This window comes from Aulonocara stuartgranti (genome assembly GCF_965226115.1).
Source record: "Aulonocara stuartgranti genome assembly, chromosome: 3".
Taxonomy (NCBI): Eukaryota; Metazoa; Chordata; class Actinopteri; order Cichliformes; family Cichlidae; genus Aulonocara; species Aulonocara stuartgranti.
This window is the reverse complement of record NC_138941.1, coordinates 52,954,544-52,977,600: the sequence shown is the minus strand read 5'-3', so window position 1 is coordinate 52,977,600 and position 23,057 is coordinate 52,954,544. Positions and strand designations below refer to the sequence as shown.

At 43.9% G+C, this 23,057-nt stretch overlaps 4 protein-coding genes and 1 long non-coding RNA gene across 5 annotated transcripts; 3 read left to right on the top strand and 2 right to left on the bottom strand.

Moving 5' to 3' along the window:
• The first annotated feature begins 132 nt into the window (after positions 1-132).
• On the top strand, positions 133-743 carry LOC309702730 (gem-associated protein 8-like). The gene has a single exon (XM_082527361.1). The coding sequence runs from the start codon at positions 144-146 to the stop codon at positions 723-725; it is 582 nt and encodes a 193-aa protein (XP_082383487.1). The 5' UTR covers positions 133-143; the 3' UTR covers positions 726-743.
• A 1,044-nt stretch (positions 744-1,787) lies between these two features.
• On the top strand, positions 1,788-2,795 carry LOC309702711 (CDAN1-interacting nuclease 1-like). The gene has a single exon (XM_082527330.1). It carries the CDS (start codon positions 1,861-1,863, stop codon positions 2,746-2,748), a length of 888 nt encoding a protein of 295 aa, XP_082383456.1. The 5' UTR covers positions 1,788-1,860; the 3' UTR covers positions 2,749-2,795.
• Positions 2,796-6,337: 3,542 nt separating this feature from the next.
• LOC309702720 (post-GPI attachment to proteins factor 2-like) lies at positions 6,338-7,283 on the bottom strand. The gene has a single exon (XM_082527346.1). It carries the CDS (start codon positions 7,220-7,222, stop codon positions 6,521-6,523), a length of 702 nt encoding a protein of 233 aa, XP_082383472.1. The 5' UTR covers positions 7,223-7,283; the 3' UTR covers positions 6,338-6,520.
• A 229-nt stretch (positions 7,284-7,512) lies between these two features.
• Positions 7,513-8,949, bottom strand: LOC309702700 (protein DVR-1-like). The gene has a single exon (XM_082527314.1). It carries the CDS (start codon positions 8,878-8,880, stop codon positions 7,702-7,704), a length of 1,179 nt encoding a protein of 392 aa, XP_082383440.1. The 5' UTR covers positions 8,881-8,949; the 3' UTR covers positions 7,513-7,701.
• Positions 8,950-12,056: 3,107 nt separating this feature from the next.
• LOC309702771 lies at positions 12,057-12,324 on the top strand. The gene is made up of 2 exons (XR_014275722.1): positions 12,057-12,171; positions 12,272-12,324. It is a non-coding gene; the product is annotated as an uncharacterized lncRNA (long non-coding RNA).
• Positions 12,325-23,057: the final 10,733 nt, after the last annotated feature.

Below are 23,057 nucleotides of genomic sequence, written 5' to 3'. Positions count from 1 at the left end.
GCATTGAATTTGCGCGCTGCCGCAAGCCTCTCTGCGATTGGTGCGTGACGAATCCGCCCGCGCTCTGCGGAAATATAAGCGAGGCTTTGAGCTGATCGGACCACATTTTCTCTTAGTCTTGATACTAGGAAGAAAGCACTGTGATGTCCTGGTTTTCCAGCCCCGTGTACAGCCGATACTGGCAGCACTATTGGCAGGCCATGGCGTGGCATCAGAGGCACAGGCGCGCCTACAGAAAGGCCTTGCAGGCTGCCTACGGCCCCTGCTGGTACCAGGAGGAGGGGCCCTGTGACCGGCCTCGCTATGCTGACTGGAGCTCTGCAGAGAGCAACAGGGAAGACAAGGAGGACTATGCAGAGGAAAGTAGCTCGGAAAGCGAGATTGAGTGCGATGTGAGCAACATGGAGATCAGCAAGGAGCTCCGGCAGTACTTCGCCCAGACTGAGCGACACAGGGAGGAGCTCAAGAAGCAGCAGCAGATGGAGGCGGAGCAGCAGGGCAGCTACATGCCGGCCGATCAGGACCTACACAGCTTCTTGTTGCGGAGCAGTGTCGCCCCTCCCTTGGAGAGACTCGGCGAAAGACGCACGGCCGAGATGAAGAAGCTGTATGGCGGGGATGCGGCCAAGATCATGGCCTTGGAGGTGGCGATGCAACTCAATTTTGAAAGAAACTGTGACCTGAAGCAGCCTAAGTACTGGCCCGTGATCCCGCTTAAGCTATGACACCGTAAACAGTTTGATCTGGAGAAGATCCATGACACCGTAAACAGTTTGATCTGGAGAAGATCCATGCTCTGATCCCTCTGTGAGCTGCTGATGTAGAACTAACAGGTTTAGGAAGTTTGAAGTTATTTCAAGGAAGAAAACAAAACTTCTGCTTGGCCAAACACAAACATCCCCGACCTGTCGGCTGCTGTTCCAGATTAAAAACCTCTGGCTGTGGCAGTACGAAACACCTCATCGAGGTTTACCCTACTGCATAAATTGGTTTTTAATTTATGGCATGAAACACCAGCACTTAGTCCCCCAAAACATCCTGTTGGTTTGGCGCTAAAAAGTGAGAAGCAGCGTGAGCTGAGGGTCAGAGTTGCAGTAAATTTGGGATAGCTCAGCAGGTAGAGTGGTGGTGGCCCCATGATCGGAAGATCGGGGGTTCAACTCCACTGAACGGCTATAGAGGTACCCCTGAGCAAGGTACCGTCCCTACACACTGCTCCCCGGGCGCTGCATTGGTGGCTGCCCACTGCTTCACTGGGTGAATGGGTTAGATGCAGAGGAACTATTTCCCTATGGGGACTAACACGCACACTTTACACTTTACACTTTACTTTACAGGTAATGCAAATGTATTCAAACAGCCTGCGCCTGTGTTTCCTCCTAATCTTTTTGTTTACCCTCTGGCTCGGTGATGTTTCATGCTGCAGTAGCTCCTCTTATGCCTGTCAACTTAGTTTAACCACAAAAAACATTGTCCTCCCCGTCCTCCCCCCTTCCCTCCCCTCCCTGTGTTCAGATTTGGGAGCGTTCCTGCATGGCTGCCTCTGCCTACACAACAAGAGTGATTTGTTGTTGCTACTTCTAAAGTGCGGTTCTCCGATTCTGACATTTCACTGGCTTCAAAGCCACTCGTGTGAGTTCTCTGGGGGAGGGGGGTGTTGACTATTCTGTTTTATCTTGTTTGTGTTTGCACCAAGCTGCTCCATTTTTTTTAAAATGGGAGGATGTGTATTTTATATGATTTCTGTTTGTAATAAAGTGTTTTCTGTCCACATGAAGGAAAGAAAAAAAAAAAGCAAGACTGGAGGCTATCGGGGACGGTACTAGGACTGCAGGAATTAAGAGTAAAGATCCCTTTCTCATGATGAGACTGTCCCGAGCAGAATATAAAGAGATAGTGCGATGGACTGAAAAACTGAGACCTACACGCCGATGCATGAAGATACTGAAGGACAAGTTTCCAAGTCACTCGCGGTCCACTCTTCTGAGCATCTTCTCCCTGGAGTACCAGAAATGGATCAAAAGGACATTCTCAAGACACCATGTGCCAGATGTTATTGAAAGCTACTACCAAAGGTATCTGAGTGAAGCCAAGGCACAGCCTACTGCTCCTGTCCTGCTTGAATTGGCCAATGAGGTGGATCTGTCTCCTGCGCTGATGGCTCGTATCATCCTGGACAGGTTCCTTCAGGGCCAGGATGGTGGAATGCCATCTAAATCAGTCCTCAACAGCATGCTGAAGGAGCCATCTTTAATTCCAGACCAAATTTTGGCCAGTAATGTCTACCAATGCACAATAAATGACTGCTGTTATGGACTGCTGGTAGACTGCATCAAACACGCCATAGGCCATGAGCATGAAGTGCTGCTCCAGGAAAAACTGAATGAGAAGAACCTTTCCTTCCTGGATGAAAACCATCTGAGAACTATGGGCTATGACAAAACACCTGATATCATCCTGGAGGTTCCAGTTGCTGTGGAAGGACACATTGTACACTGGATTGAGAGCAAAGCCTCTTTTGGAGATGATCAAAGCCATCAAACCTATCTCAATGAACAATTCTGGAGCTACTGGAACAGGTTTGGTCCAGGCCTTGTGATCTACTGGTATGGCTTTATTGGAGACCTGGATTGCCAGAGAGACAGAGGTATCCTACTCAAAGACTGCTTCCCTACAGACATTGTCACCCTGTGCCATGCCACGCAACAAGACCGATCACCTGAGAGCCAGAATAAAAACAAAGAATGAGAAAAGATCAGAAGCAAGAATAAAACCAAAGTACAGATGAAAGAATGAATGGGAGGAAAGAGGGAAGAGACTGTACAGATTTTGATATATCGTTCACATTTCTTCTGTTTTTTCACAGCCGTACTTTGCAGTAATGTTTTCTTTAAACTAAGCACAGGAAGGAGTGACTGTCCAAAATGGGTTTCAATGTTTTTGCACGGTTTCTTTGCTTCAACATGCATGGAATATTTGATGCAGATTTATTATTTAATATATTCTTTTTAAATTTGTGTGTTGCATGCTTTAGGTGTGTTGTGTTTTTGTTTTTTTGTTTTTTGTTTTTTTTTTAATTATCCCTATTTGCTGTGACTGCACTTTGCAAAGCCCTGGTCATGTCCTGTATTCCTGTTCTCTACATCTCAGACTACAGATCTAGTTCATTAAATGAGTAATGTGATAATAAAAATGAAATGGTTGCAATGATTCTAACGATAATCCACAGGGTGTATTGAAAAAAGTGTTTTATAAGAAATTGTTATCCTGTCTGTTTGCTTTTTTTTTTTTTTTTTTTTTGGTTAAGGAAAAGATGTCCGGTGTCAGCTTTTAGCTCTCAGTAGGGGTTCAGAAACATTCGTTTCTGAACAGCCAAAATGAGTGGAAGAGGAAAGGGAGGTAAAGGACTACGAAGAAAAGAACTTGTTAAAATGAGTGGGCGCGGAAAGACCGGAGGAGTAATTGGTTATTAGTTATGTAATCATGCCCCATTATCGTTTGCTTCAAACTGCAGCAATTTATAGGTGAGACTTAAGTACATCGGAAACGGGGATTATGTTGCTGAAGAGCTGATATTGCAAACGTCATGGCTGAATGTGCAGGACATATACTCTTTCATTGCTCTGCCCAGTAAGTGGGATTTTGAGCTGTGTTTCACCCAAGAGGCGCCTCTACGTCGCTTCTTAGAGATCTCTCTTTCCAACGCATCACTTCCGAAATGGAAAGACTGGCAAGTGGAGTCTTCTGTCCAGGTAGAGGTAGTGACTCTTGTTGTTAAATTCTGGACTGGAAGGATTCCAGACCAAGATATCGAGCTATATCTTAAAAGGTACTGCGAGATTCTTCAACCCCCAGTCAAGCCGGTGGATAAATTCGGATTCTGGTATGGAGTCCGAAAATACAAAGTTTGGATGCGTAGAGATGAAGCTGGACATATAATCTCTATCCCGAATTCCATCTCGTTGGGCCCCTATAATGGCAGGATTATTTATCCTGGCCAATTGGTGAGGTGCTTTATCTGCCAAGGCCCAGACCACCAGGCGAGAGAATGCCCCACTGTCAAATGTTGGAAATGTGGTGAGTTGGGCCACAAGGCTAAAATTTGCCAAAACGAAAGTGAGTGCTCCCTCTGTGGTGCGAAAGGGCACACTTTCTTTAAATGCCCCAAGTCCTACGTGAATATACTTAAATCTTCCCAACAACCTCGACTTTCTGACACCATGGATTTCCCTTCCTTGGTGGATCCTTCTCAAGTTTTGGATCCCCCCGTGAATGACCAGGTGAGAGAGCCCTCTCCCTCTCCTCCCCCTCCCCTTCCTCCGACGGCTGCCTCACTGTCACTCCCAGTTTCACTGTCACTCCCAAAGAGGGATGACAACAAGGAGGTGGGAAGGGTACGAACACTGAGCTATGCAGGGGTGGATACCTAGATCCGGAAGCAATTTGGCTTTCCTGCAGTGTGAGACTACTGGCAAAAAATCTGCCCTGAACTTCACCTGACCCTCATTCTCTCGCTCTCTCTCTCCCTTTCTTCCTCTCATTCACTGCTCCAAAGCGGCCGCATGTAAATGCACACCAGCATTCTCTATATATCTGACGTCACTCATAGTCATACCTGTAAATGGAAAAACATGATCTGGGAGGCTATTCTGGTCGTGGTTGTCTTGTTTCTTTATGTTGTTGTGGGTTCTTAAGAATGACACCATTACTTGAAGAGAAGGTATTTTATCGAACTGTGGTTCACATGTAAACAAAGCTTCGCCATCACAGTCTACTCCGAGGTAACTCGCTCTGCTCTCTAGCTCCCCCTACAGTCTAGGAGTATTAACAACATAAAACATGATACTAGGCAAATAAGGATTTGCTGTTATCATTACAGTGGTCAACACCTGGCCCTTGGATGGCCTCTTGCACTGGAGGCTACGGTGCAAGCCAGGGCCGAAGCAGGACATAAGGCCCTTCCTTATCATGCTCAGGCCCTGGCCTTTGTCACTCCTTCCTCCTCCGTTCCATAGGCAGATAAGAGAGGTGCGGTCTAGGGGCTGGGTGACGCCTGTCTCTCACCTGCATCACTCAGTGCCCTCTCAGTCACTCTCCAGCGGGATAAACAGGATAGTTTCTGATTAAGGCTGGCCCCTCAGTGACCCTTTTCACATTATAAAATCTTTTTTTTTTTTTTTGTTAGCACATATGCTTGACAGAACTGTTCATGCTGCTGTCAGTGTTTATTTCTTAACTGCGCAACTAATATTCAAATTCAAAGTTCCACTAACCTAATTAAGCGCAAATTTTGATACATTTACAAAAAAGGAATTCTTTTTTTTTTTTTTTACATTTGTTGGCTTCATGTTTACTGTAGAGTTAAAGTTATTGATATAATTTCCAATAGCTGTGATCAAAACTGAACTCTGTCACATACACACACACACACACACTCTCTGACTCACTCACTGGCCTGCACCAGTTACCAGTCACTTTGTGGAGCATTGGACTGCCATTACCTCATAAGACTTTGTTGTTATACTATCTCTTACCGTACATTACTAAATCTCCATTTGCACTATTTGCCTATTTGCACTACTCTGCCTGGTTTACACTCAATGTCATTTACCCTTACCTGAATATTGTATATTGTATATTGCATAGCTTTCTTGTTAATTTGTATTGTATTTATTTAAATTTTTACTTTTTAATTATTTTATTTGCATTTTTTAATCACTCTCTTATATTTAAATGTTCATTTGCTATTTCATCTAGGGTTTGAGAGTAACGAAATTTCTATTCTCTGTATGTCCTGTACATGTGGCAGAATTGACAAATAAAGTTGACTTTGACTTTGCTTCCAGCAATACTGGCAGAATATTAAAGGAGGAGGACTACCTCCAAATTCGTCAACTTTTTCTCAAATCAAGAGCTGGACAGGACAACAATCCAAAAACTAAACCTGGTTTTGGAATAGATAAGGCAAGCTTCAGGAATCACCTTCCCCGACCCTAATGAAAATGTGTGGACTATGCTTAAAAGGAAAACAACCAGAGTTAGAAATTCTCATGCACCCAATTCTTGTGGGGTTTTTTTAAGCCATTAAAGGCACATCCTGTATGTCTGATATGATTGATTATGCTCAATAATCGATCCTGGAAAAAGGACACTTCAAAGAACTAATTGAAACCCACAGAAAACCCCAAATTACAACGGCTTTCATGAATCTGATGGGAATACATGACTGAAATTTTAACTTGTTGCACTTTTGTCTCTTTACCTTTGATAATGACAAAAATTTCAGTTCCTTTAGCAAATAAACAAAATGTATAATCACACATTTTACAGCTTGGAGTATAAATATGGCCTTTTTAACAGGTATATTATTAGATGTTCATTTAGGGTGGTACTTAGCAAACAGTAATGTGGCAAGTCGCAGTTTTCATTATCCTTATATCTATATCTGCCCGCCCCCTCCTGCTCAGTATCGTTTGTCCTCCGGCGGCGTGGCCACGGTCACCTCTTTGCTCCCGAAGTCTCAGAAGGCTGTCATGTGGAAGGCCATGTTGGAGAAGACCACCAGGTACTCGAAGGCGGCGAACAGGGAGTAGATTCCTGCTTCACAGTATTTGTTGTGGCGTCTGAAGAAGTAGGCGGCGATCACACAGCAGCTGATGTTGAACAGGAAGAGACGCAGCTTCCAGTGATATGATGTCACTTCCTCTGGGCTCACGTAGTGTCTCTTGATGACGTACCACAGCCAGCACGTAATGAGCATGTGCACCAGCAAGCTCCCTATGAACGTGATGAACCCGTACTTATGAACACTGTAGGTTTCCGTGGACGACACGTACGTGAGCATCACCAGGCCGGTGTTCTCGGCGAGGCTGCAGAGGAGCGCCAGCCCGCTCAGCAGCAGCTCCGGCAGCCTGTTGGCGAAGCGGCTGCGGTAGAAGCTGAAGTAGGCAAAGGCCACCAGGTACCGCCGCGCCGAGTGGAGCTCGATGCAGCCGCGCCAGATGTAGCGCTGCGGCACACCGCTGATGGACGGGAGGTAGTTGGACACCTTACAGTGCATGTACGTCGCGTCCTCATAGTGGTACCAGAGGGAGATGAAGATGCAGGCTATGAAGATGAAGCCGGTCACCGGCAGCAGAACCGTCCCCACGGCGAAGCTTTTGAACGGCAGCCGGATGAGGAGCCGGTCCCGGTCCAGGCTGCTGTACGGCCCCTGGAGCATCCTTCACGGCTCCCCGGGCTCGCTCCTCCTCGCTGCCATCGAACCCCGAGTATTGCTTTTTTTTTTTCTAATTAAAAGCAAAATAGTTCTTAAAATCTGCTTTTTGTTAACAAAACTTAACTCACTTTTAGGTCTTGGACTCAGAAAATGCTATTGGATCGATGCCGCCCAGTATTGCAAGTGATGTGTAACAGACCACTTAAGCCATTGTTAAAACTGAAAAACACTAAATTCCTAATTTTATTTCATTAGACTTCAAACAAAAGACAAACAAAAGCTTTCAATAAGAGCAAATAGGTTAAATTCTTTAAAAATTACTGTCTGCAAGCATATTCCATTACATATTGAAAAACAATCACTTTTAAAAAAAAAAAATTGTAGTAACAACAATTCTAGACTCGCATCACTGGATAAAGCAGCTGAATGAATCAGAGGATAATATCTGGTGACCGGAGGCCAATCAGAAGCGTCCAGCATCTTCAGCGACACCCGCATTCATCCACCACCATGTCCTGGTAATGCTGAAGCACCACATTGTCATTGTTGTCATAGTAGAGCATGGAGATCGAGGAGAGACGGATGGGGACGCAGCAGGGCTGTGGCGTGTTCTCTGGATCCAAGGAATGCACCAGGGTCTGCAGGATGGCATGGTTGGTGCCGTTCAGGCTCTCACTGAGCGGGAACGGACACTCCCCGTGGCAGTAGTTGGCCATGAAGCCCTGCGGGGCGATTACCCAGTCCTGCCAGCCGACATCTTTAAAACTGATGTAGAGGCGACGAGCTTTACACACATTGCTGGGTGTCACGGGGATGTGGATGGCGCTTCTCCTCTGTCTGGACCGACACCGATTTGGGTTGAGGGACACAGCCACTAGTGAGGCCTGAACCAACGGGAAGGTGAAGTCTTGTTCCAGTGGGAGGGAGTTACCGGGGTAAAACAGAAAGAACTCTTCCGGGTGTGGTCCAAGAGAGAGCAACTCTAAAATTAAGCCGTAGTTAGACCCCGGTTTGCACCAGCTCTCTGCCACCGCTGTGAGATCCATGGTGATGGAGGTGGACTCGGGCTGCAGCTGGACCGACTGGGACAGCAGGAGTCTGCGGTTCGCCTTAGGATTAGTTCCCTTCAAAGTCGATCGGATCACTTTATAAAGAGAGGCACTAATGGCCTGGGACCCTTGCAGCAGCTGCACGGGACTGAGGGGCTTCCAGTGGAGCTTGATTTCCAGCTGAGCCAGAGATAGCATCTCCACAGGCTGCAGGATGGACATGTTGAAGAAAAGATGCTTCTCCAGGCAAGCCTGACAGCTGCTGCTCCAGCCAGACACCATCCTGCCTTGGTCTTGGATGTATCTGACAATGTTGCCGCGGACTCCATACTCTGACACCGTGCAGGGTTGGCTCTCCAGAGCCTGGAGCTTCTCGGCCCTCCGGAACATCCTCCAGAGAGCGGAGGGGACATGGCGCCGGGGCTGGAGGCTCCCTGCAGGCCTCGGCCTCTCGGAGAGCCCCAGGGACCTGAGGAGGAGCTGCTCCTGCCTGTTTGTGTCCTCCACAGGTGAAAGGGCACACGCACCGAGAAAACACACTGCCAGCAGCAACACAGGAGTCATGCCCAGACTTTCTGTTGATGAGTCCCGAGTCTTGCCGCGTCCACTCATTTTGGTTCTTTTCTTCGTAGTATCGAGACTGAGAGAAAATGTGGCCCGATCCGCTCAAAGCCTCGCTTATATTTCCGCAGAGCGCGGGCGGATTCGTCACGCACCAATCGCAGAGAGGCTTGCGGCAGCGCGCAAATTCAATGCACTTTTCTCCAATGAGCAGCACACACCGAGGCGGGGCGATGCTCCACATGGAGCCCGTCACCAATCACGGAGCGGCACCGCGTCACAGCCAGTCACACACTTTAAGAGCAGCGAGTCTCCTCTGTTCGCTAAATCCAGCTGGCTCGCCGCATCCGTGGAGAGAGAGCTTAAGCTGCACGCTCTCCTACCAACAACGGCTCTTTTCAGAGCCACCTCACTCACTCACACCAAGAGCTCGCTCCTTTATTCTTATTGTTAGTAGTGTCTTTAAAATTGAATCTTATGCTCACACTTCAATCTTCATGCTGTTTCTATTCCTGAAATTACAGTTGGCATCAACATGGAATTCACTGACTTCAGTTACGAAATTTATATTTATTAAAGTATTTTTCAAAGAAACCTGTTAGTCACTTGAACTCAAGTTCACTCATAAAATGTGTCCTTCATAATAACGTTACAGGCTATGCTAGGCTTTGGCCCAATACGCGGGTTATGGATGAGAATAGAATGACGCAAAGGACACCGCTTCCTCGTTTCTCTATTGTCAAGTCAAGTCATCTTTATAGCACAGTTAAAAGACATCAAGTGTCGTTCAAAGTGCTGGACAGAGGGATAATATAATAAAAACAATATAGATAAGATGAAAACATTGTAGAAAAATTGTAAGACATCCATATGTGTACATGCAAATATGCACTGTTATCTTTTGCAAGTAAAGCAACCGTCTCATGAAAACTTTTCGTCGTTGTTTCCTTAAAAAATGTTTATATTTGTGACAAAAGTGTGCAAAATGCTCAACACACACAATCAAACACGATCTGTACAGCGTGATGAACGTCATCTGTTTTAAATATATTAACTGAACAATCTGCAACAGAGTTTGACAATATTTTAAATAATTCTTTATTTTTTGAAAAGTGTTTTATGTGCTACATTTACAGCTTACCTTTATGATGCACCGCAACAGAACAAACTAATGAACACATTATTCAAATCAACTTGTTCTCCTGGTCCATTTTAGATCAAATCTAAAAGTTAAAATTTTATTCAATTTGTATTTGTCACATAGACAATCATACATAGTGCGACATGCAGTGAAATGCTTATGCCAGACCATACAAAAACGAAACGAAACTAGCAATAAATAATATACAATACAATAATACTAATACTACTACTAATAATAATAATAATCTTGGTTTGTCTTAGAAACGTGTAAGTTGTTTGAGGAGTCACATGAGTAGCCTATATTTCTGTCATAGGTTTCATGTTTAATAATGCTGCTTTGTTGATTTTCACGGTTTCTGTTTGGAGACAGAACAAACAAACCGATAAAGCTCGTATTTTACGTTTCCTGTTTTACCACCATGCGAAGGGACTTTACCTCGTTAGTGCTGCTGTGTGTGTGTGTGCGTGGGTCGCAGGGGAGGGGCACTATGTGTTGTAACCAGTGACTATGATGTAACTGTACAAAGTGTGTCAGTCTTGTCAGCCCACTAGCCCAGACACCGACCAAACGGCTAGCCCCTGCCCCAGATGGCGAACAGAGAACGGGGGTGTGTGAAGACCCCACGCCTCACTCCTCCCGCTCACTTATTGTGTTGATCCATGCACTGATCAGTGGTCTTTGATCAGTGGGTTTTGGTCAGTGGTGTTGATCAATGGTCATGAGAATTTGCATAATTATGATTAAGGAACTGACCTCCCAGCCCATTGTTCCTCCAGTGGGCTGGTTTCAGTCATTATGCAAATCTACTGTTTATAAGATTGGAAACCTGCAGTTAGCTGAGACTGATAAAGTCACTTGGATGAGTGACGAAACGTTTCTCCCACAAAACGCTATGTCCAGATGAACAGAATCAACTTTTGGAGATTTACTTTCCTGGATGATTGAGAATGCATCAAGACGATGCATGCTATTCTAACGTACATTTAAAACATGGGAGGGGCATGGTGCCATGCCTGAGGCTCAAACACAGGTGAATAAATTTGTTTATTATTTATTCAAATTCAGTTAATTCCGTTTTTTTTAAGACTCGGGTTTACTGTATATTGTCAGGATTATCTATGTACAGCTGACCAGAATCCATCAGATTCTGCAAACACAAATATGGTGTTGTGGCGATCGGGAGCTTAAAGCTTTACAGTCACAGGGGAAACCCGACTACGCCAACCTGGGAGTTTCACACAGACAGTATCTATAGATACTATGTACTATGCAAATGAACTATATAACTATAGTTAGTGCCTTCCTGTTCATTTACATAGTTTCTAAGGTTTGTAACACTTGAGCCAGAGCCGTGATTGGGAGTAAAATAACGAATTTATTGACAGCTATTTAAAACAGACATCAGAAGATGCAATCATGTATTTGCACGTGTACTGTTAACTGATTCAGAGCCTGGATTACCAGTGGGCGAATGCATAAATAATCACGAACCACGGAATATCCCACCACCAGGGCACCCAGTCACCTCTACTTTAGGCCTTCAGAGTAAAAACACAACTTATTAATAGACCCGAAACGGGAAATCAAATACTCCTCTGTGGTTAATCCGACTCCACAAACATACCAGTAGTACGAACAGCCTTAATCAACCAAAAATAAATATGAATAAATAAATAAATGAATCAAAATAGCAGCTACTATTTATAGTCGGACCATACAATTTGATTGGCCACAACCGATGATTAGCAATGCAATGTTAAAATAAAATATTATTTCTGCTTCACGGATTTCACCCAGCTCAAAAGTCACATTTACACAGCATACAGCAGAGTCAAGTACACTTGATGTGTGGACTTTATAACAGTTTTTAAATTGTGTTGATAGGCATGTGAAACCAGAGTTATGATAAAAAATATATATATATGTAGCTGTCGCATTGGAATGTAATTATTATGTGATTGCAATGTTCAAAATTTGGTATTTAATCTGGATTCATGTTGTGTTGTCGCCACCTACTGGTGGGCCTGAGTGTGGCGCTTTGTGGTGCGCATGCTTTGGGGTGAGGCTCAATTACGCGCACGTGTCACCAGAGACTGAAGGCTCGAGCCAGAAAGAGAATGCTGGCCTGTGTAAAGGGTGGAAATATAGAAGATATGGACTACAATTGCTCATGAATGTTCAGTAGAAAGGCGCACACGGTATGTTGGTGCATTTACTTCGTGTGTATGTTTTATTTGAGTTGTAATTTTTGTTCTGCTGATGTAATATCCGTGTTTTTCATTGATCATTTCACCATAGTTTTTCACGGTGTTTGCTGGTGAAAAGAAGATTAAAATACTGGCTGAACATCAGTTGGAGCATGGCCCTTTATTCTACTTCGAACATGAAAAACCTTCAGGAGCAGTTATAATATATATATATGCAATGTTTGTTTCTTTGTTTTCCTGAATACTGCCATTGATTGTATTTATATTTACTGCAGGAAGAAACGGTAAAAACTGCGTTTTATAAGGAAAGCTCTCTCTCCGCCTGCAAAACCAAAACCAAAAATAACCCCACCCTTTCTTATTGTTGGAAAAATGTACTATGTCGACCAATCAAAAAAATGATATGGCAACATGGCATTTAGTTGTTTAGGAAGGGGGGGAGGTTTTAGAAGTGACAGCGGTGTTTTGAGATATGAGAGATTTGCGACGTTTGTTTGGAGTCTAAAGTTAGTGTGTTGTTTTGGAGTGGCACAAATAATTTGTGTGGCATCAAATTTGATGCAGAACACCGGATTGTTCTGTAAATAGTTTGAAATGTTTATTTAAAAAATGCCTTGGCTGCATTTTTTGATAAACAGCTGCAAAAAACGTTGTTGTTTGCAAAACTCAATAACTTTTTTGAAGAAGTAACTATGTAATTAATTGCCCAACATTGGTCATTATAAACTGTATTTGCAGACAGAGTTACAGGACTCTCAACCACACCACAGACTCATAATACAAGTCAGAGCTTTATAAAAAAAAACAGAAAAAAGAAAAAAAAAGAAAGTTGTGTTTTGAAAATTGGAGTTCAAGTTATTTTTACTTCCAATAGTGTTAACATACTACACAGGTCATGAACAAATTTTTTTTTTTTCAAATTTTCATTGTAAGTGGGCTAAAGCAGTTAATTAAAAGTAGTCTAACATAAATGTAAATGCTGTAATTTGATTATTTTAATAAACCATGTAACTTGGATGGATTCACTGCTGGCGTGACCACAGTCACACGTCTGCTGTTGCTCACAGTGGTCCACGGGACCGCTCAGGGAGTTTGTGTGTTCGCTCAGACACATGAAAAATTAGAGGGAACATGGTGGCAATACTAAAGGGCTCATAACAGGCCAAAGCGTTGGTATCATCTGTGTGCAGTTTACAGCACCCCAAATGTGTACCCATGCACCCCACATTGAAAGTGTTGAAAAAATCTGAGCAGTCATTCATCAGGGACACGTGTGTGAATAATCGTGGTTCAAAACCATGTTTTTAATCCAAGTTGGGGCATGAAATTGTAAAAATGTTCAGGGGTATGAAGCTCAATAATGTAGTGCTGTTGTGTTTGTGTTCTTTATTCTAACTCGGTAGTTAGAAATAAAGAATGTGTCATAGCTTGTCATAGGTATAATAATAATAATGGATACTTTATTGATCCCCATGGGGAAATTACTTGTTTTTCTCTGCATTTGACCCATTCACTCAGTGAAGCAGTGGGCAGCCCACTAAGCAGGCGCCCGGGGAGCAGTGTGTAGGGACGGTACCTTGCTCAGGGGTACCTCAGGGTAGCCGTTAAGTGGATTCGAACCGCCGACCTTCCGATCACTTTACCTACTGAGCTATCCCTGCCCCTGGCTGACACCTCATTTTGAATAATCCAGCTTTGCACCAAGTTCGTGAAGCACAAAATTATTTCAAAAACGAAAGCTAGGGATAGTATTTAATGCTCTTTGAGACCTTTGTATGTTTGAATTTGGCAGTGGGTGTTGTGAAGCCTGCCTTTTGCGACAGCACACTTACCCTTTTATTTCACTGCATCTAATCCACTGCAAACGCTGATGCTTCTCTTTGTCAGAATAACTGTTCAGGCCAAAGAGCAGAAAGAGTCAAACAAATTTCTCTTTGTGTGAGACGAACTAAAAAATGGGTTATGCTGAGAAAGGATTTTGTTAAAGGTGCCAGCATGTGATTAAAAGCGTCACAGGAAGAAAAAAACTCACAAAAACTCAGTAACTATTAATGTTTTAAATGTTTGTGTTCACATGATATTGGTTTATGTTGCTGATTTTTCATTTTCGCTTTGGTTTGTAGTTTTGCAGTCAGCCATCAGTAAGGTGTGAGCTGACAGCAGCTTTCTGACACTGTGAGGAAGGTCGACACTGACCTGACTGCTGCAACGGAAGAGGTTAAATAGAAATGTTGTTCTGCACTGAGTCACAGTTTAACTTGAACTGTTGATCAATGAAATGTCTCTGGTTACAGTCGAGGGCCACCATCAGCCTGCAGGGCCGCACTTTGAGAGCTTTAATTGTTACACATGAAGCTTAAATGTATTGTGAATTTTTAGATATATTTTGAAATATTTTGTCACATGGCTTGATGTTGGCATTTAAAAATGTGAAAAAATAAATAAATGCTGGTTTTAAAATTAGTTTAAAAATGGATACTTCAGCATTTTGTTTTTATTCTGATTTAAATACTTAGTTTGTGCTCTACAACACAATACAATAAAACTTTATTTATATAGCACATTTAAAAACCAGAGGTATGCCAAAGTGCTTCACAGAACCAATTAAGAGCAATAATAGATACAAATACAAATATACTGACAGGTGGGACAGGTACCTGATGTGAGGTATATAAGACTGCCTACAGCCTCTCTATACGTCCTCACATCTCTCACCTTTGATCACAGGGAGTTACTCTGGGTTTACAGTTCTGCATGTTAAACCTCATCAGTATCTTATTGACATATGTTTCTTGTGACATTGTTATACATCCCTCAGACTGAGTGAAATCAATACCCAGAAAATGCTGAAGTCTGCCCAAGTCTTTCATTTTAAATCGGACTGAAAGCATTTCTTTCACATCCTTCATTACCTTTTCATTGCCAGCTGCAATTATCCACCCAGGTGATCACCTTGCCATGTCCTGCCTCCTTGGTATAAACACAGTAGTCTGCTGGGTTTTGCCTGAAACAGTTCTCAGTTAGGTAGGTTTAGTTCAGTCTTCATGTTTATTATCTTGTTCCCCAATCAGTCATGTCTTCTTTCACTCCTGTCTCTGTGCTCCGTGTTCCCTTTGTTCAATGTCAAGTCCACATCTTTGTGTTATACTTCCTGTTTTACTTTGACGTTCCCTTGTCTCATGCCAGTGTTTCAAGTTTTGCTTCCCCTTGGTCCCGTCACGTTTCATTTCTCCCAGCTGTGCTCTCCTCCAGTGTCTCATTCCCTCATTATCCCTCAGTATATTTAAGCCCCATGTTTCCCTTGCTGTGTGTTAGGTTATATTATTTCCTAGTGTAGCTCTCATCCAGCAAATAAAGCTGTGGGGTTTTTTTGTTTACTCTTCGCCTCTGTTAGGCTACGTTCACACTGCAGGTCTTAATGTTTAATTCCGATTTTTTGATCAAATCCGATTTCTTTGTCTGCTTGTTCACACTACAAATAAAACAACGCGCTCTGTTTAGACTCAGACCAAACAGTATTGTTTGAATGATGGCCCTTAATATAAAGACTTGTTTCGGACTTTACGTTTCCCAATTTTTCTTTAAGTTTTAAAGTTATTTTGTTATTTACATATGGCCTAATAATTATCCTTATTGCTGTTTTAGAGGAGCAGTGCTTCAAAGGAAAGTTGCAGATTTCTGTCAGAATCTGCAGATTATACAGTACAAATAAAATGTTCATGTTTCTCCAACATTGTCTTCCCAACAGTTTCACTGACATCTACACTGGATGGCCAGGAAGCGTTCACGATGTCTTCTCGGGCTCTTCTCCGGCGCTGATAATTGGCGTCTGTCTTGTGTCAGTGAAGTAGAAAATGGATTTAAGGTGACATGGCCATTCAAACAGCAGTCGCTTTCTAAAACATTAGATATGTATCGAATTCAGTACCACATACGAAAGTGACCTGGGTCGGATTTGAAAATATTGGATTTGTGCTGTTCACACTGTCATACCATGATCGGATATGGGTCGCATAGGGTCAAAAAAGTCAGATTTGATGCGCTTTCCCCTGCAGTGTGAAGGTAGCCAAAGTCTGCATTTGGGTCCTCCAATGCCAGCACACAGCCTGTTCATGACAAATGCAGCACATAACAGCAGGGTGCAAGGTGCTAGCAGGCATCTACACGGTACGCCATAACCAAGTGGCCGGCTTAGTATACAGAAACATCTGTGCTGAGTGTGGCCTGGAAGTCAAACTGGGAGAGTTGAAGGTAGTTGAGAATGACCGAGCTAAGATCCTGTGGGACTTCTGAATGACAGCAACATCAGGAAGAAGGAACACGAAAAGCTGGAGAAATACCAAGGGCTCAGAGAAGATGTGGAGGGTGAAAATAACAGTGGTCCCAGTGGTAATCAGAGTGCTTTGTGCAGTGACTCCCAAGCTAGACGAGTGGCTCCAGCAGATCCCAGGATCAACATCTGAGATCTTTCTAGAAGAGCACAGCCCTAGGAACAGCTAAGATACTGCGCAGGACCCTCAAGCTCCCAGGCCTCTGGTAGAGGACCTTAAACGATAGACCGCCCGCAGGGGCGAGAGGGGAATTTTTAATGACCTTGTGTGGGTGTGTCCTGTCAACTCTCCCACCTTGGTGAGCTTTGTCTGGTGGCTGCTTGCTCCTCCTCTGTGAAGTGTGTGTTTTGGTGATTTAGCCGTTTTCAGTTACTTTTCAGTTTAGTAAAACTAGAAGTGCTAGAAAACCTAAAAGTCAACCAAACACGGGGGCCAGTTTAGCTCAGTGGAAAACAGCGAATTGAGTTCGAGTCCAACCTGCGGCCCTTTGCTGCATGTCTTCCCCGTCTCCCTCTTCCTCTGCACTTTACTCTTCATTTTCACTATTACTATCCAATAAAAGGCAAGGTGCCTTGTTTCTTTGAGGATTTCTCCAAAATGTGATGATCAGAGTTATGGATGGTCTGGTATGATAAGTGGTTTTGTTTGGAGTTGTGCAGAACTTGTCTGTGTCACCATTTCAGAGAATATGATCAAGAGATGACAATAGCCAAATTGTCCAGCAGGTGCCACTGTGGAGATGGTTTCAGATTGTTTTGAATCGTCAATACAAGCACAAACACTTCATTATTTTTTTTTCTTTCTTCTTCTTTTTGTCTCACAACATGTGCATCTGTTTCAGCTAAGAGCTCCACGTCTATTTCGGGTTTCAAACTGCCGTCAGCCAAAACTTTTCAAGTTGAGATGAAGCAAAAAGTGTGACCAGAACTCTCTGTTTCCACCAAGAATTTCCCCTTACAGGATGTTAAGCGTCTCTGTGTTTGACAGCTCGCATCAGTTTTTCTCATATATCTAACAGGGTAGTTTTGTGAGGCTGAAATGACACAATTCAACGTGGAGTACATTATCTTGTCATACTGGATTCTTGCACTTTGGGAAGCAGTGACAAAACAATTTTGGGGAAATGTTGCACATGCTACATGTATTGTGATGCTAAATTTAGAAATTGCCTAAATGTTCCAAACCAATAATTTCCACACAAGAGCGAGAGGTGAATAAAAAAGCAAAAGTGCAATAGACATCCAACTTTACAGCATTAGCGTGCAATCTTAATTAAACCATCACCAGTACTTGTTTGTGATCTGCTAAAACAACGACTGATGATAATTAGTTACTTGCTCATTATCATCACTAAACTTCACCTCTCCACCAAGTTTGGTGCAATTTGAAGCATGCTAATAAAAACTGTCTCACCAAGAACATGGCTCGATGTGTGATACAAATTACACAGTGGAACTCTATAATTTTATGAGTCTGTTAGTTAGCACTATTTAGCTTACATGTATTTTATGACTTCAGCTCGCTAATCAAACTACATAATAACATAATGTAATTAAAAAAACAAAAAAACATCACAGCTGCCAAAGCTTGCTGCATCCATGTGGTATATGTTATCCATTGCTTTAACATGCCCGAATTGCAGCATTTAACCACTTAAGTTGAAAGTAAATACTTATATACCATAAACCAGTAGCATGTACAGAAAATTAGCGGATGTAACCCCCCCTTCATGTCTCTGCACTCTATAGAACTGTAAGCAATACTTAAGCAAAACAAACAACAGAACACTATAAAAATACTTGACTACACATGCCATATTCTACATATACATACTTCTATACATACTTCAGAACTGTATTACTGGCAAACATTATGTAAGATAATGAAATGAAAGTACTTCTCCTGCAGAAAAACGTTCCACATTGGTGTTATATGGTTTACTGTGTTACTGTATTCCTACAGTATTACTAGCATTACTATTGCTGAGCATTGAGCTTGTTTTAAATAATTCATATTCTGTTCAGTGCACAGTGCTCATCGCTTGAGCACTGTGTGACATAGCTGTCTATAGTGGGGAAAAAACTGAATGAAAAACGAAGGTGGTGTATTAGCAAACCAGCTGAACTTTGTAAATTTGGTAAACCAAGTGATTCCTCAGACAAGTTAATCTGAAATTCTACATAAAGTAATGAAATGCTGGGGGAACCTGCACCTATTCACCTGGTGGTTTTATTAAGCCAAACAGAGCATTAGTTCCCCTCGCCATCGTCATAGTTTTCATTATAATGTTCTGAATGATTGATTCAAACTTTCTTACATGTTGGATATGTTGACCAAAGTGGTTAGTAAGAGAAAGCTCATCTTTTATCATGATAATAGAGTTTCCATCTACTTGCCAATTCCAGCTCTGTTTTGTCGCTAAACACAGCTCAGATCAGTAGATGCAAAGCCAGCAGCAGTTGGCCCTGCATGCTAATCATCAGACCAGAGGTTTATCCCCAGTGCACAAGCCCAAACAAAGAACTGTAAGCTGCTGGCTCTAAGCTTGAGAAATTCCAGCCGTCGTCAACCAGCCATGGACACTTTCCTGAGAACGCCTACTCCATACTCTTACCACGCAGAAATAATTCTGTTTCTAGTAACAATAACCATCTGTGGTCACAAGATGGCAGTAATGCATGAATGCAAACAGCCATGAGAGAAATTTAATGACAGAATGCTATGTGTAGTGAAACAAGATGGTTTAATTTGCTTTAATTAATGTCTGCTTTTGATTTCACTAGACAAGCACTGCTTGCCTTGCATGCCCTGAAAGAACGCCACTGCCATAAACTAGTGGAGTGCGGATCAATACTAAATATAAATATAATACAAAATATCAATTACTCCGATACCAGATATTTATGTTTTAGAATCGATTCTCATAAAAATATATATTTTGGCACTTTGTGGTAAATTTGTACTTTATGAGTAACAGGAACACAGTAGCTGTATTACAAGGATTGTCTAAATGATTGGTAAGAACTACTTCTTCTTCCGCCTGTCATAGTGATCTGCGAAATACAGCTGTGTAAATGCGTCACAGGTCACTTGTGCTCGCTCACTCAGTTGATGAGTGGAGTCATGTGTGGAGCTATTTCAGCTCCACTAACAGCCGAGACGCGGTTTGTGACAAATGTAGCTTAACGATTGTAGACTGCAAACCTTGTCAAACAGAAACAAAAGTAAATTATAACACAGAATATGATGATGAGTTTATGATGAGGCAAACTGAAGAGGAGGAGAGGGACAGGTGCTGCTGGGGCGAGACAAACATAGCTCGCGGAGTCCTTTGGTGCTGCAGGCAGGCACTATCTATCCAGGTACAAATGAAATGTGGAGCTGTTGGCTGCGTGTAGCACTGGTGCTGAATTTTGGAAAGTGACTTATGTCTAGGTTTTTGTGTCTGTGTTTAAATGACGGGAATAAAGACAAAGTCTCATTTGTTGAAATTGTAGTGCATACTGATACAAAAATATCAGATCAGTATTGCCAATACCTGTCTGAATGTTACTTGGTATTAAACATCACTACTGTTCCATAAACCATACTGAACTGAAGTAATCTGGGAAAGTACAGGAAATGATAGAATTTCATCATAATATCATGTCTAATCTCTCTCTTTAAAACGCTAAAATGTTTTTTTGTTTTTTTGTTTTTTTTTTGTTTTTTTTTTGCCTGTCCCGTTTGGCTCTTTTGCCATCAGAATTGTTGTGATTTACTTTACCAAATTGACCATCCCAGCCTTGCCGTAATGGTCCATTTGATTCACCTTTTATTGTTTATTTTATTTTCACTTACTGAATATGAGACAGACTTGACTGGGGGAAAGAAGGGGAGAAAGAAAGAGGGAAAGAGAAACAGCTGAGAAGAGGGACGGGGGAGAAGGGCAAAAACCATAAACCAACAGAACAGGCAGAAAAAAAAAGAGAAAAAAAAATGCATATATCAATCACCTGGATCACCTGCTGAGAAAGAAAAAAGAAAACAAGCAGAAGAGAACAAGAGTAATAGAATAAACAACATCACAATGATATATGGGAATATGACAGTAAATACTAAATATTAAACATTATTGTGCAGCACATAAGATCAACAGAACACAGTGTGCTTTGAGGTAGGAGCCAAAAAGGGTGTAGTTTGTGGGTGTGATCACCCGTGTGTACACCTGTGAGCATGGACGCGCTTGTTTTGTTTTTTTTAAAAGGTTCCTTCATGTAATGATCTGCTAGAGGGTGTGGGGGGGGCACAGCCCCGTCCTCCAGGGCATGAAGCAGGTATGGAGGAGATCAAAACTCCAGACATCCAGAGGCCCCCAGAACACAAGAGACCAAGGAAGACCAACAGAGGGGCAGCCGCGCCACTGTCCCAGTAAGAGCTGAGGAGAGTCCCAGATGAGGGCTCACTCAGCAGCCGCGGAGCAGAAGCCAGGGGGAGTTGCAGTGACGCGCCCGTGAGCTCCGCCGGCAGCCAGCTGTGCCTGAGTGACCGAGCCCCAGGCCGAGAGGCCGGGGGCACCCCACCTCCGAAGTGGCCCGAGCGAGCACCAGGCTCCAGGCCCCGATAAGCGGCCGCCAAGGAGTGAGCCGGTGTGTACCCGGACGCCCATCCCCGGACACAAAGAACCACCAACGATGTCTGAGGGAGTCTGCCACTGGCAGGGGAAGTGGTGGTGGGGGGAGAAAGGCCTCCAAACCTTGGAGGGCCTAAGATGTCCCCAGAGAGGTGACGCCTGACACCCAACCTGACATATAGACACAGAAATACAGGCACACACAGATACAAACATCCATTCCCACCCTCATGCTCTCATATGCACTTACTCCACACCAACGTGGAGACAGACATGAAGAGACGCTGTACACACGATCACACTCCCCAAGCGTACTCTACGAACCAGGTCTAGGTACCCTTGCCCCTGGAGGGGGGAACTACACCCAGACCCAGGTGGTGTTACCCTTTTCCCTGCGGTGGGGGGAGGCAGACCGCCCCGACTCCGCAGCAGCAGGGAGGCCCCACCCTCCAGACCGCAGTCGGACGGCCAACTCCTCCTCCTAGCCCCCCCGCTCCAGCAGGCCGCAGAGAATGGGGGTGAGAGAAGACTCCAAACCTCCCTCCACCCGCTCATTGTAGTGTTGATGCATGTGTGTTCTAAGGTGCATTTAAAACCCAGGAGGGCATGGAGCTACCTGCCAGAGAGCAGCAGGTAAGCGCATGGTCCCTCCTGCTAGCCCTCAATGTCTACGTGTATTTAAAATTGAGAGGTGGGCAACGACGCCAGGGGTGAGGTGTACACCCTGATGGTAATTTGGATTCCATGTATCGTGCCCACCCCCAAGATCCTATATGTATGTGTAATGAGAGTGTGAGTAATGTGAATGTCTAAGTTGTGGGATAAAATTGAGGCAGAGGCAGCCAGAAGGGGACAGAGGGGGGTAGCCTCCTCTGCACCCTGGTGACATACCCCTACTCCAAGGTCCTGCATGTGTGGGTGGTTGTGGTGGAGCGGGAAGGGGGAGGCAGCTGGAGATGGGGAGGAAAGGAAGGGAGGGGCACAAACACTTCAAATCTTTCATGAAGCCTTGCTTTGCTCATCATGGTGACACCTTCACTGGAGATCTGTATCTCATCATTGCCATAGTTATGTCACAGTGTAGCTGGAAGCTGAGCCAAAATCCAGATTAAAGGGCAAACTTCATAAATCGCAAAACTGACCTTTATCTTCTGAAGCAGAAAATCCACATTTATGGCGGCGCGTGTAAACGCAGCGACCTCACGCTCTCCTGAAAATGCGATGTTTTGTTCGTCAAGTAAGTGTCTTTCTGCAAGTGTTTCTCGCCAGTCCACGTCGGAATATGTGTACAGTCGTCAGGCTCTCTTACACATTCAGAGAAGCAAGATTTGCCAAGTTTTGAACACTAACGTTGAGATGCTAAGGGAGATAGGATTTCTGCGACAGCCTGCTAGCTGGCCTAGCAACTCACCGGACTCGCCTGCTAACCCTCCCCGGGCAAGGAGGTGTCGAAAGCGGTGCGCTAGGACAAGGAAGCGGGGCAAGCGCGGAGGTGTCCGAGTCAGGCTTGAGGCTAAGCCAACTCGCCCAGCCATACCATCGATCCTCTTAGCCAACGTACGATCTCTGGACAATAAAATGGACAACATACGACTTCTGAGATCAGCGAATCGCAAAGTAAGTGACTGTTGTGTGCTAGTTTTCACCGAGACATGGCTTAATGACAACATTCCGGACTCGGCCATACAACTGGAGCAGCTAGCATGCTACCGAGCCGACAGGGCTCTCGTAGACGGAGGCAAGACCCGAGGTGGCGGGGTCTGTGTTTACATCCATGACGAGTGGTGTCGTGATGCCACTGTAGTACGCAAACACTGCTCATCACTGGCGGAGTTCATGATCGTGAAGTGTCGCCCTTTCTATTTGCCCAGGGAGGTAAGTTCGATCTTGTTGGTCGCTACCTATATACCTCCATCTAGCAACAACAGCGATAG

What these genes read in the sequence shown, in the direction of transcription:
- LOC309702730 (XM_082527361.1), top strand. Translation starts at nt 144, where the DNA reads ATGTCCTGGTTTTCCAGCCCCGTGTACAGCCGATACTGGCAGCACTAT.
- LOC309702700 (XM_082527314.1), bottom strand. Translation starts at nt 8,880, where the DNA reads ATGAGTGGACGCGGCAAGACTCGGGACTCATCAACAGAAAGTCTGGGC.
- LOC309702720 (XM_082527346.1), bottom strand. Translation starts at nt 7,222, where the DNA reads ATGCTCCAGGGGCCGTACAGCAGCCTGGACCGGGACCGGCTCCTCATC.
- LOC309702711 (XM_082527330.1), top strand. Translation starts at nt 1,861, where the DNA reads ATGATGAGACTGTCCCGAGCAGAATATAAAGAGATAGTGCGATGGACT.